This window comes from Pan troglodytes, chromosome 1 (genome assembly GCF_028858775.2).
Source record: "Pan troglodytes isolate AG18354 chromosome 1, NHGRI_mPanTro3-v2.0_pri, whole genome shotgun sequence".
NCBI classification, from domain to species: Eukaryota; Metazoa; Chordata; class Mammalia; order Primates; family Hominidae; genus Pan; species Pan troglodytes.
This window is the reverse complement of record NC_072398.2, coordinates 89111335-89125307: the sequence shown is the minus strand read 5'-3', so window position 1 is coordinate 89125307 and position 13973 is coordinate 89111335. Positions and strand designations below refer to the sequence as shown.

The following is a 13973-nucleotide window of genomic DNA, read 5'->3' as shown; positions in this document are numbered from 1 at the left end:
TGGGGGTTGCAGTGAGCGGAGATCGCGCCACTGCACTCCAGCCTGGGCAACAGAGCGGAACTCTGTCTCAAAAAGGGGGAAAAAAAAAGGAAAAAAGAAAAAAACAAATTTCTCTAACTAGGGACTTCTAGTACCTTTCCAGTTGGGTCCAATTGATAGAAATTCCATTAACATCCAATGCACTGTGATAGGAGGGAGGCAACTGGGAATAAAGAAACACAAGGAACCTCGAGTCGGGTGGCCTGAGTCTTAGTCCTGACTATGTTCTTGGGACCTATTCCTACCTGTAAAGTAAGGGCTAATCCTGTACCACCTCTAACCGTCATATAACTTTTGAATCTTAGCCTATCTCTACCCAGTCCTATAAAGCAAGATAGAACTCTGTGTGAGAAGGCTTCTGATCCTCCTGCTCTGCTGAAAGTAGCCAGAAAGGCAGCAAGCTCCTCAGCCTCAGGAACCCAGCCTGAGGCGAGGGGCTGGCTGAAATTGCCTCCGTCTGGCCTGGAGCTGTGCTCTGCTTCTCCCCATTTCACTCTAATCTTCAGCTTCAGTCATTTGCCACATATACTCCTTCAACCATATCTTTCCTCTGCTCTGAGTTTTCTAGAGCCCCATCCCCCTTGAATTTATACAAATTTTTGCAATCAACCAGATTGGCCTCCCTGCTCCACTAAACTCATATCCTCAACTGTCTGCTGTCTTCCCCATCATGCTTCCTCTTCCACTTGCCAGATTTTGCACAAGATGTCTCATGATCTTGTCCAGGGAAGCCTCCCCAGTTTGGCTGATCTCAGGGCTGCCACAAAGGCACCTGCTGATGGGGCAAGTTGAGGACTGAACTGCATTCAGCTTGCCAATTCCTGCACCCAGCTCAGAGCTGTGTCTGCTGGAGGAAGGGAACCTTTTATTTTCTCCCAAAAGTATCACCTGTTCCCTGTTCTCCAAGTGACAGGCCACAGTAGGCTCTTTTTAAGCTCTTTTCCTATTTTGCACCACGGTTCCTTTTTTTTTTTTTTTTTTTTTGAGACAAGGTCTCACTCTGTTGTCCAGGCTGGAGTGCAGTGGCGCAATCACGGCTCACTGCAGCCTTGAGCTCCCAGGCTCAGGTGATCCTCCCACCTCAACCTCCAAGGTGGCTGGGACCACATGCACATACCACTACACCCATCTAATTTTGTATTTTTTGTAGAGACAGGGTTTCGTCATGTTGCCCAGGCTGGTCTCCATCTCCTGGGTTCAAGCGATCCGTGCACCTCAGCCTCCCAAAGTGCTGGGATTATAGGTTCGAGCCACCGTGCCAAGCCAAAAGCTAGAATCTTGTCTATGCTTTTGTGTCCTGGTGCCTGGGAAAACTTTTTTTCTCCTGCCTCAGTTCAGCTCAGTGATAAATAAGGAACTGAGGTTAGATAACAGGTAAAGTCTAGGACCTGCAGGATGAGTGAATCAGGTGAGGGAGTGGTAGTCTTCTTCCTTGTCAGCCAGGCTAGGTTCAGGGGCACCTGGACTGAGGCGAGGGGCTGGCTGAAATTGCCTTGTGGAGGGCCCTGCCAGTGATGCCCCCTCCAGCAAATAGGGCCAGCTCTATGCAAATGTGTTCTTGCCCAGGAGTTTGGTTTCTTCTCTCTGAGCTCCGGGCACAGTGGAACCAATGTGAGCAGCTGCTTGGCAGGACAGAGAAGGGCAGGCTAGCAGTCCCAAAGCTCGGGTGACAGGACCAGGCCCAGGAGACGGGGATGTTGACTGGGGCTTTAACAGCGCTCTTGATGCCAATCTCGGGCTGAAAACTCGATATTTCCACTTGGAACAACAAGAATCACCAGCAAGAGAGCTGAGGAGAGGGCAGTATACCAGGGGCGCCCCCTGCAGGCCTCACAGGGTGGTGCCAGAACAGAGGAAGGTGGCACAGGCAGGGTGGGGCTTTCAGGACATCCCTGAGATGATGGTGATGATGGTGACAATGATGATGACCATGAAGAAGACAATGAGGAGGAGGAAGAGGAAGACAGTAGCTAGCATTTACTGAGTACTAACAATGTGTCAGGCATTGCCTTATGTAGTCTTCATGACAACCCTCTAAGAGATGAATAATATGGTTTTCTTTTTTTTAGATGAAGAATCTGAGGTTTAACGGGTTAAATAATTGCTCAGGTTCACCCAGCTAGTAGTGGACAGAGGTGGGATTTGAACCCAAGTCATTGCCTCCTGAGCTTATATTATCCAGTACCGAATTTCCCACCTTGCCAGGTCATTCCAGGAGCTTCTAGCCCTCCGTGTCCATCTCTATGTCTTCCCGCTCCTCTAGCTCATATTTTCTTGATCCAAATTTAAAGGATCTGGATAAGAATAGATCCATATCTGGGATATAATAATACTGATAACAACAGCAACAACACTTTGTGTTTGTAAACCACTTTCTTCTCTTCATTATTTCCCTGGGGAAAAATAAACAATAAGATATTTCTGTTTCTCCAAATTTTGTTCTGATTTTTATCAGTGTTCCTGAAGCTATTTCAATATAGTCATGATCAATTTATAAGAATATTTTTAGGTTCTGCTTTTTTATGTAACAGTGTGTTATATACACATTCACATATTTAAACACAGCAATTATTATGGCTTTACAGTAACCCATGATATTAATATTCCACAGATATTACATTACTGAGGCAGTGTAACTTTGTGAAAAGAACACTAGGCTAAGGCTGACAACACCAAATGCTGGCAGGAATGTGGAGCAACAGGAACAGGAATTCGTGGCTGATGGGAATGCAAAATGGTACAGCTACTTTGGAAGAAAGTGTGGCAGTTTCCTAAAAAACTAAACATACTCTTACCATACGATCCAGGAATCATGCTCCTTGGTATCTACCCAAAGGAGATGAAAACTTACGTCCACATGAAAATCTGCCGATGGATGTTTATAGCAGCTGTATTCATCATGGCCAAATCTTGAAAGCAACCAAGATGTCCTTCAGTAGGTAAATAGATAAATAAACCATGGCCATCCTGAAATGGAATATTACTCAGTGCCAAAAAGAAATGAACTACAAAGCCATGAAAAGACATGGAGGAACCTTAAATTTACATTACTAAGTGAAAGAAGCCAATTTGAAATGGCTACATATTGTACAATTCCAACTACATGACATTCTGGAAAAGGAAAATTATGGAAACAGGAAAAAGAGCAGTTGTTGCCAGGGGTTAGGGAAGGGGGATTGACTAGGCAGAGCATAGAGGACTTTTACAGCAATGAGACTATAATGGTGGATACACATCATTATATATTTGTCCAAACCCACAGAGTGTACAACACCAAAAGTGAACCCTAATGTCAGCTATGGACTTTGGGTGATTATGATGTCAATGTAGTTTCATCACTTGTAACAAATGTGCCATTCTTGTGGATGTGTGGGGACAGGGGCATATGGAAAATCTCTATAACTTTCCTCTCAGTTTTGCTCTGAATCTAAAACTACCCTTTAAGAAGTCTTCTTTTAAAACAATTTAAAAAGCATGAGGTGATACAGATGTGGGAGTTTGACTCCTGTCTCTGCCCAACTCTGTGACATTCGATAAATTACTTAACATGTCTCCGTTTTAGTTTCCTCATCTATAACTGGGAAAAATAATACCTGTCTTATAGAGTTGCCATGGGGATGAAATGAGGCATGTGTCTCGTTCATATCCGATGTTCAGTGAATTAGTAGCAGCAGCCACTGTGTGTTTGTGTGTCTTTATCCCTCTTGGGTTAATGAGCTCCTTGTGGGCAGGGACTTACTCATTCTGTAACCACCCCATCTAACACACTGCCTGGCACTTGGGCTCCGCAGAAGTTTGCTGAGTGAATACTTAGTAAGCCCTAACCTAGGCTTTTCTCTCTGGTGGACATTTGGGTTGTTTCTAGGGTTTTTGCTATGAATAAAACACATTTCAAAGCCCTTTGTGGTTTTTTTGTTTTTTGTTTGTTTGTTTTTTCTTCATTTGATCTGCTGACTCTGTGAAGCAGGCAGAAAGGGGATATTTGCTCTTGTCCACACCCTGGTACAGATGGAATAACTGTGGCTCAGGGAAGTGAAGTGACTCCTATGGGACACAGTGCAAATCAGTGGCAATAATTAGAACCCCTGACCCTGCCTCCCTTCCTTTAGTAGATCTATTTTCCTTCTAGCTACCGCCTTCTGGATCCATGGCCTCTCCAAAACTAGACCGTGATGGTCAGCCTGACCTGAGAGCAGCACCTGCACGCAGAGACCCATGTTGAAGGTGGTGAGCTGCCAGCTACCAGATGGCCCTCTGAAACCCCAGGGAACCTAGCACCTTATTCTCAAATACATGAGGGCTTGTATTTTCCCCCAGGAAGGAGCTTCTTAGGAAAGAGCCAGCGTGCCAGCTTTGTTTTTCTTTCCTCTTCTTTTTTTTTTTTTTCCTATGAGGGGGTGAGGAGCCAAGCTCTGAGTTGTCCAGGAGGAGGGACTTTGGCTAAAAATAGCTATGGCGTGTGGTTTGGATCAACCCCTAGTGGTACCCAGGACTGGGGAGGGGAGGGGGATGCTCTGGAGCTGTCGCCAGACTGGTTGCCGTGGAAACAAGAGAGGAGCAGGGGAGCCTGGGAAGTAGGGATGACACAGATAGCAAGTCCTAGTCAGAGCTGCCGCTACATTTAGGAGAAACAGCGGTGTCTGCGGCTCCCACCCTTCGGGGGGCCCGTGGGGGGGGCGGTGTCAGGGGCATGGACGCCACCCCCCAGGGGTCTCTGCTGCCGGCTACTCTCCTCTCCACGTGCTGTGAGTTGAGTTGCGGGGTACTTGGGGTTTGGGCCCCTATTTCCAAGGCAAGTGGGGGTTTGGGAGGAGCTGGTTCTTGGGGGAGTTTTCACCAGGTCTCTCCTTCCAAAAAATGAGCCCCCTTACTCCCCAGCTCTCTAGAGGGAGGAAGAGGGGCCCAGGAAAAGTGGTATTGCAATCTTCTGCAAAGGGGTCATAGCATGCACAAGAAATGAGGAGTAGGTTGGAGGAACTGAAATTCTTGGAGGGAAGATGGAGAAATCAAGTCCTTGATCTTGAGATAGAGGTAACAATTTCACACTTTTCCTTCCCCTGAGAAAAGTGCAGTCCCCCACTCAGGAAGACAGGATGTGGGACACATTCAAAATAAGGTTTACCTAGATCCCTGGGGCAATGGAGAGTGAGAGAGTTCTGGGGGTGATCCGACATTGGGGTTCCTTCCCCATCCCTGGGCAGAGAGATCTGTCTAAGCAAGCCGACTGGGGGTCAGATTACCTAAGACCCTGAGAGAACATCTGGAAGCCCACCTGGGACTAAAGCTAGGATAATGGGAGCAGGGTCGTTTTCTGCATGACCTGGGGTCTCTGAGCCAGTCAATGCTTACTCTTCCTGAGGACATCTGAGCTTCAGGGAAGGAAAAGGAAGCCCATTGTTGGGGGCAGGGGAGACCCTAATCTTCCATTGCCATGGGGCTCTTGGACCCTGTGTCCCCTGACTCCATGGACAATAAATGCAGGGGGTGCCCCTAAGCTCAAAGCCATTTCATTTTGATTTCTCTTCCTACCTTCTCTACCCCAAGACACACACACACACACACACACACACACACCCTCTCCAGAGTGCTGACTGCAGAGCACCTCACCCCAGAACATAAGATGATGGAGTGCTAGGTTTAGAGTCACATACCCAGGCAGTTTCTCCCCAGGACCTGGTCAACCATCCAGGCCATCTGTGGTTCCTATGGCACACTCCTCCATCCCCCACCCACTAGCCAGCCCACGTTTCCGTGGAGTGGGAGGAGAGGATCATTCCCAGGAAAGAGAAGGGAAGGTGGAAGAGTCCCAAATCCTATTCTAAACCTTTCCCTGTATGGTCCATATCTCCTAGAGGACCCTGGGTGCTTTGGGGAAAGGCTCTGGATCTCTCTCAGAGCAGATTGCAGCTCAGAGAGCTCCTCAGAGGCAAGCATGTGAAGAAAAATCAGGTGGGCTTCGCTTGGAATGTGGGCTTTGGGGCATATGGCAGGTGGGGGCGGGGCTGGTGTTAGGATAGTCCATGGGAAGTAAGAGGCTGGGGGAAAATATAACTAGAGGGAGTGGGGAAATAAATGTGGGTGCTTAGTGCTTCACCTGATCTGATTCCATGTCTCTCATGAAGAATAGGATCCCAGAGGGATATGAGCCTAACTCGTTATAACTCTGGGCTTCCTTTCCCAGGCTTCTGTGTTGGGATCTTCCAGTTCCCCTCCCCATTTGCAGGCTGTCTCCACTAGGAGAAAAAACCCAAGGGAAATGAGGCTGGCCCAAGAGCAGCAGTGATCGTGGGTAGGTCTCAGGGAGGATTTCTAGTGGGAATTTCCTAATGTTCCACCCTTGTGCACTGGAGGGTTTCCACTGACTTTCCACAGCTTTCATTTCTTTCTCGTTTGTAAGCATGTTGAGGGGAGGGAGTGGAGTGGAGTGAGTGAGGTCCAAGGAGGGAAGAATGAGAAAGACTGTGTATCAGTCTTGGGGTGAACTTCAAAACAGCCTGTGAGGAGAGCCATTGGTGGCTGCACTGGCTACAGCTGGGGAAGGGATGGTGGAAGTCCTTAGGGCAGGGAGGGCTCCATTACCCGCCTGCCCCCCCTCCCCAAAAAGCCCCCAGTCTATTGATTTCAGGAAATCACTAGGGGGATCTGGGCCTGGGTCTTTGGCCCCGGGGCTGCCCCTGAGGTGCTGCACACCCCAGCTGGAGGTGATGGCACCAAAATATCTGGTACCTCCTTCCCCTGAAAATCATCGTGGAACTTGCACAGTTCTATCCAGTTCAGGTACATCATTCCATTTGACCCTCACAACTTTCTGAGCCTGGGGGGCAGTTAGGGCTGAATGTGTTATTCCCAGAAATAGAGGCCAGGAAACACGAAGGGACTCGCCCAGGGCCCCCCAGGGCTCGGTGCTGGCCCTGATGCCCCGTGCCTCCCCATCTCCCGAGGGGCCACTCATTCGGCAAACCTTTATTAAGCCCCTCCAGGACCCCCGACGCCGCCTAGGCGCCCAGCGACGCGCGGCAGGTGGCAGAAGCTCGGGCCCCCGCCGCACTCCAGGCGCCCGCAGCGCTCGCCCTGACGCGGCCGCCATGGCGCAGGAGAACGCGGCCTTCTCGCCCGGGCAGGAGGAGCCGCCGCGGCGCCGCGGCCGCCAGCGCTACGTGGAGAAGGATGGCCGGTGCAACGTGCAGCAGGGCAACGTGCGCGAGACATACCGCTACCTGACGGACCTGTTCACCACGCTGGTGGACCTGCAGTGGCGCCTCAGCCTGTTGTTCTTCGTCCTGGCCTACGCGCTCACCTGGCTCTTCTTCGGCGCCATCTGGTGGCTGATCGCCTACGGCCGCGGCGACCTGGAGCACCTGGAGGACACCGCGTGGACGCCGTGCGTCAACAACCTCAACGGCTTCGTGGCCGCCTTCCTCTTCTCCATCGAGACCGAGACCACCATCGGCTACGGGCACCGCGTCATCACCGACCAGTGCCCCGAGGGCATCGTGCTGCTGCTGCTGCAGGCCATCCTGGGCTCCATGGTGAACGCCTTCATGGTGGGCTGCATGTTCGTCAAGATCTCGCAGCCCAACAAGCGCGCAGCCACGCTCGTCTTCTCCTCGCACGCCGTGGTGTCGCTGCGCGACGGGCGCCTCTGCCTCATGTTCCGCGTGGGCGACTTGCGCTCCTCACACATAGTGGAGGCCTCCATCCGCGCCAAGCTCATCCGCTCACGCCAGACGCTGGAGGGCGAGTTCATCCCGCTGCACCAGACCGACCTCAGCGTGGGCTTCGACACGGGAGACGACCGCCTCTTCCTCGTCTCGCCGCTGGTTATCAGCCACGAGATCGACGCCGCCAGCCCCTTCTGGGAGGCGTCGCGCCGTGCCCTCGAGAGGGACGACTTCGAGATCGTCGTTATCCTCGAGGGCATGGTGGAAGCCACGGGTGCGAGCAGGCCTGGGGAGGGGAGCGGGGTTGGCAGAGGTTGGGCGGGACCGAGGAAGGCAGGGGTGAGACGAGGGGCCAGGGGAGCTGGGGAGGATGGATGGAAGGGCTGGTGGAGGATGAGACAGTGAGGTGAGACAGGGGTCGGAGGCGGGAGTGGAACCGAGCAACGCCGCAGAAGGCCAAGAGAAAGCTTGGAGGAATTCTCCGAAATGGCACTGGCGTGGGGCCCTGGGCCCAGAGGAATGTGTCACTTGGAATAGGGACAGTAATAATAGCTAGTGCTCGCCCAGTATTCACCCTGTGTCATGCGCAGTTCCAAAGCACTTTCTACCTCTGAGTCGATTTAATCCTAACAAGAACCCTCTGAAGGTAACTTCTTGTTATTGTGCTCACTTTTTAGAGATGAGATTGCTCCAATGAGAAATTAAGGAAGTTGTCCACTTTCCTAAGCCAATAAGTGGCCATGCCTGGATTGGACACAGGCAATGTGGCTTCAATGTTTAGTGGTCCCGAGTTGGAAGGAGGGGTTAGGTTCAGGGGTTTTCTCACTGCAGTCAGGTTCAGGCCCCTGGAATTTGGCGGTGAAGGTTTTCCATTGCCTGAGTTATTTCTAGGCCGGATCTTGAGGGGAGTTTAATACCTAGTCTCACTTCTGCCTCGGTTTCCCAATTCATCCATTTCCACTGACAAGGGATATAGATGATGTTACCTTTTCTAGCTCTTTTCCAAAAGGAACTGGCAACTCATCTGTGATGTCAATAAGTCCAACCCAGACCTACACAGTGAAGGCTTTGGGAGCAGGTGAAAAAAGACCAGTGTTACAGGAGTCGCAAAGGAGGTCACTTAGGACTTGAGATCTAGAGGATAGATGAGGATGAGGAAACTGCGGGTGGAGGACCAAAGGCCCACTAGGGGGCGCCGCAGTCCCTCCTCTGACGCCAGAGCTGCTGATGCTCCCTGCCGGCTTCGCTGACAAGCTGGTGCCTTCAGATCCTTTCCCTGGCCCCTTTAGGCTGAGACTCCGCTTCACACCCCAACCCCGGCTCCGCATCACTGTTCCCATTCCTGCTTCACCCCGACTCTTTCCTCTTCCCCCACTCACCCCGTTCCCTTTCCTCTCTCTCCAGCTGTCACTCCTTTTTTGCCAGTATCTCAGGCAGGCCCCTCACCCTCCAGGGAAGTTGCTGCCCGGCCCTCTTTTCTCTTTGTACCCCCAGCCCTGCCCTCTCCTCCTCGAAGCCCTTCTCTCCCCAGTGTCCCTTATGCCTCTTTCTCTTTTCTCCCACCGGATACTTTCTATTCCAACTTCACCGAGGAATACCAATGTCTCAGCGCCAGGCTTTCCGAGTTGACAGCCACTCTCCGGTTAGCTAATGTTCACTCTTCTGTTTCCCCTTGTTCCGAGATGGATATGGGTTGGGGGCAAGACCCTGTGGCAGAAAGGAGAATGACCTGCCCTGAGGGGTGCACCAGCCCAACAGGAAGATAGGACTCAAGCCCCGGGCAGGGAGGACCAGGACAGAGGAGATGAGGATAGGAATCTGTCTGTTTTTCTAGAGAGATAAAGCTGGAAAGGATGGTAATATTTTGGGTGAGACAGTCAGGATTCAAAACGCTTTTGAAAAGCAAGAATAATGAGCCAAAACCCAGCAAGATGACATTTAAAATGAATAAATATAAAATTCTACATTTAGGCTTTAAAAAAATCACTTATGTAAGCACAGCATGGAAGAGCACTGGTGAAAAAAGAACTGGGAGTTTTAGTTGGCTACAGTCTTGATGTCGTAGCAATGTGATGCAGCCTCCAAAATGATTATGTAATGTTATCCTGGGCCCTATTAGTGAAAGCATCATGGCCAGAAGAGAGAGATGGTGCGCCCTCTCTTATGCACGGAGCAGGCCACAGTTGGAAAATTTACTATACTCAAAATGCTTAAAGGGCCCTCCTTGGCCATTCTGGCTTGTAATCAAAAAAGTAGAGTTCTGGAAAACCAGGTCAAATGAGGAATCGTGGAGGAAGCCAGGGATGTTAAGTCAAGAGAGAAAACATGAGGGAATCTGAGACTCCTGTTTTCAGATACTCAGAGGACTGTGAAGTGGGAGGGGAATGAAGCCAAGAGTTGGAAATCCCAGGGGACAGGTTTTAGCTCTGTATAAAGAACAACCCAACTATTAGAGCTATCATACAAAGGAGTGGGCCCTTTATGAAGTGGTGAGCTATCAATCCTGGGAGGTAATCAAGTATAAGCTAGATGCCCATTGTTAGAAATGCTCCTTTGGGGAGCCCTGTATGGAGTGAGAAGTTGGACTAGAGGATCCCTAAGGTTGGTTTCAAGGTTAAGCTTTTTTTGGTTGGCATCACCAAATGACAGGAGGGGAAAAAAGAGCTGGACATTAAGAGGAGTTGGGGCAAATGGAGAAGACACGAGGGAGCTGGGTAAGAACAGGAGCTAGGGAGGGGGGAAATGGACTGGACCAAAGGGAGGTGGGAGCCCTTAGGAAGGAATAGAAGGGAGGGTGCTGGGAGTAGGGTTGTGGAATGAGAAGAGGAGAGGGAAGCCTGGAGCTGAGATTCCCCCTGACCGGTGCCCCTCCTCCCAGGAATGACATGCCAAGCTCGGAGCTCCTACCTGGTAGACGAGGTGCTGTGGGGCCACCGCTTCACGTCCGTGCTGACTCTGGAGGATGGCTTCTACGAAGTGGACTATGCCAGCTTTCACGAGACTTTTGAGGTGCCCACACCTTCGTGCAGTGCTCGAGAGCTGGCAGAGGCTGCCGCCCGCCTTGATGCCCATCTCTACTGGTCCATCCCCAGCCGGCTGGATGAGAAGGTGGAGGAGGAGGGGGCGGGGGAGGGGGCGGGTGGGGAAGCTGGGGCTGACAAGGAGCAGAATGGCTGCCTGCCACCCCCAGAGAGTGAGTCCAAGGTGTGACCAGCTTCCTCCAGACCCCTGTGGCAGACCGGGGGCCAGACACAGATACATGGGGAACTGCATATCGGAGGTGGTGGAGGAGGAGGAGGAGGAAGGCAAAGCCCCTGGAAATGTGCTAAAGTTGGAAAGTCCCCGTCCCCCAGAACCTCAAGTCTAGAAACCAGTATGGAAGGGAGGGGTCCTGATTTCAGGGAAATGGAGGGTGGGGCCGGGTGAAAATGCCAGTCTGCGTTTGACCTTCACATTTGTTCATGAGTGGATGGATGGACAGAATGATGGACTTTTGGGGGTTGGATGGGAAGATGGTAGCAGATAAAGACAGCTGACAGATACATAGATGGACCAGTAGACAATTGGTCCACTCAGGGCTGCCACTAACCTGTAGAACACCCCTGTGCAAATTCTAAAAAGGAACCCTTTTCCTCCAGACAGATACAGCCCCAAACCAGGGTGCATGGCTTGGGGAGCAGAGTATAGGATGGATTGCAGTCCCCAGTCACCTCTTCTGCCAGCCTCCCCACATATGGCACAACTGTCTAATGACACGGTAGGCCAAGCTGAAGTGAAGGAGAAAGGAGCCGGACCAAGATGGGCACGTGAGGAGGGTGCCCTCCTAGCTCCACCCTCACCAGGATGAAGGTGTGCAAGGGGCTCAAGCAAGGTGTGAATGACCTTAGTCCGCAAGTTCAGGGAAGCAGGCAGAGCGGGGAGGTGCCTGAGCTGGGGCCTGGAGAGGGGCCTGGGAAAGGAAAACCAGGGATAGCTATTTTCTTACAGTGGAGTGAGATCTTACAGGTATCAGGCACAGGCAGGAAGAGAGAGAGAGAGGTTCTGGGGAGGAAGGGCCAGGAGAGAGATCTAGAAAGTGGGTTCACTAGAGCTGGGAAACAGGGAGCCCCTAGGAAAGCAGTGTGGCCTCGGGGCACAGTCATTCACATCACTGATTGGGTGCCATGTGGAGTGGACATTCAAAAACCTGGTTCCTGTCCTCAAAATAAGGGGCACCTGGGAAAACAGAGGAATCTACCTGTGGTGACTGAACGAGGGATAATTCAAACTGACAACCTGTGCAGTCCCGTGGAGGGTGGGGGAGTGTGGGTGATCAGAAGGCTGGGGCCAGTGTAAGGCATAGGGAATATGTAAGTCAGGAGTTAGAAATCTCCAGTGTGCGTTGGAATCACCTGGAGGGCTTGTTAAAACGCAGATTTTTGGGCTCCACTCCAAGGGTTTCTGACCCAAGAGGTGGGGACCAAAACTATGCATTCCTAAGAAGTCCCCAGGTCATGCTGCTGTTGCTGGACTGGGGACCACACTTTGAGAACCTGTGCTCTAAGTGAATACTCGGAAGTCGTTTCAGGACATGGAGCATAGAAACTGAGGAGTAGCTGAGAGGAAGATGAAGAGAAGCTGAGAAGAAGCTGAGGATCCTCACAGGAGCAGACAGAGAAATGTGAAGGGTGGGGTTTTATGTGTGGGAAAGGGACCCGAAGCCCAGGCTGAAGAGTTTAACTTTGGGCCCAGAAACTCAACCATCAATGGAAACAGGGCAGTGACAAGTGGAGGGGGTGTCTGGAAGCTGAGCAGGCCCGACAGAGAGATGAAGCCATCAGAAGGACTTGAGGGGGCTCCTGGGGAGGTCGGGGGGAGGTGGAGCAGGAAGAGTTTTAGGGGCGAAGGACAGAACCCCTTGTAGGACTGGAGGCAGGATTGAATGTGGGAGAAAATCGGAGAGAAGCGATAGGAGTTAGAACATCTGGATGTGTCTGCAGCCTGCTGTCAGCCCAACTGGGCCAGGGGGTCCCAAAGACGCATATTCTCACCCCACCTCCACCTGCTTCCTGATCACATCCCAGTCACCAGCGGCAGCTTCCTGGATAGTGAGGGAGAACAACTGCAAGTTGAGAGAAGCAGAGGGGTGGAAGGGACCTGAAGCTGGCCTGGAGAAAAGCATAGGCCCAGGAGAGCCTGCCCTGGGACAGCGCCTGTCTCCCACACAGCAGCACTGGCCCAGCAAGGACCTCCTCCCTTGGCCCTGGCCACATCCCACTCCTGCCCTTTCATAAGCCCCCTGGGGAAAGCACTCCAGTCTTCTCTGTTCCAGGCTGGGCAGCTAGGGTCCTATGGGGCACAGCCAGGGTCCTATGGGCATAGCCAGGGCCCTATGGGTCCTCTGGAAGCAAGAAAGGGGGCCATGGAAGGAGCCCAGACAGCTTGGGTTCACTCAGAGAGGACCCAAGTCCCAGTCCCTTCCTTTCAGTCAAAACACGGATATCTTTGCCTCAGGTCACAGGGCCACTGGGGCCCTGTCATCAAAGATGAGATTCCTGAAGCCTGGCATTGACTGGTCCCCTAAGAACAGATGTTGGGATGGAGAATGGGGATTCATTTGGGTTTCAGTAAAACAGGGGGGTCTGGACAAGAGGGGGTGGGCTACTTGGTATCCACACACACGCACTCACACAGGAGCCAACCCATTGCAGCTGAACAAGCAGAGAAACTCAGTCTGGAAAGGCCCCTCCTGCCTGCTGAAGTCACTGAGACCCTGCCACACCTCTCCTCGCCACTGTCACCACTCAGGGCACCACTGTACAGTGCAACAAGTCAGGAGACCTAGGTCCTACTCCTGACACTTGCTAATTAGCTCTATGACTCTGGGCAAATCGCATATCTGGGCCTCAGTTTCCTCATCTGTAAAAATGACACTTAGCAAACTCGTAATGCTCAATAAATGTTTAAATAACAACTGAAGGAGGCCTGCCAGATGCCTCTTAAGGTGCCGTGCAGGTAAGAATTTTAGGATCAGAGAATCCTTAGGCAAGAAAATTCATGAAACTCCTGGGGCACTGGAGGAGGGGTGAAGCTGAAGGGTGGGAGGGAGGAGACCCCAGGGTGGGTACAGGCAGGTGAAGCGGGTATATGCAGGTGTAGTGGGTATATGCGGGTAGTGGGTATATGCAGGTACAGCGAGTACATGCGGGTGCAATGGCTCTGTGGACACACAGGCCCTCCCCTGACTGCCTGTTGTCCCAGCCTGAGTATCAGTTGTGTTCTGAGGCTTCTATT

General features: G+C 51.7%; 1 protein-coding gene across 5 annotated transcripts; it reads left to right on the top strand.

Annotated features, from left to right (window-relative positions):
* Positions 1 to 4581: 4581 nt before the first annotated feature.
* KCNJ9 (potassium inwardly rectifying channel subfamily J member 9) lies at positions 4582 to 13658 on the top strand. 5 transcript variants are annotated; one of them, XM_016930260.4, is made up of 5 exons: positions 4582 to 4784; positions 5892 to 5988; positions 6221 to 6328; positions 7011 to 7974; positions 10579 to 13658. In XM_016930260.4, exons 4-5 carry the CDS (start codon positions 7125 to 7127, stop codon positions 10908 to 10910), a joined length of 1182 nt encoding a protein of 393 aa, XP_016785749.1. In that variant the 5' UTR covers positions 4582 to 4784; positions 5892 to 5988; positions 6221 to 6328; positions 7011 to 7124; the 3' UTR covers positions 10911 to 13658. The 5 variants fall into 5 exon arrangements, with proteins under 5 accessions (XP_016785749.1, XP_016785755.1, XP_016785765.1 ...); XM_016930266.4 differs by lacking the exon at positions 5892 to 5988; XM_016930276.4 differs by lacking the exon at positions 6221 to 6328.
* The last annotated feature ends 315 nt before the right edge of the window (positions 13659 to 13973 follow it).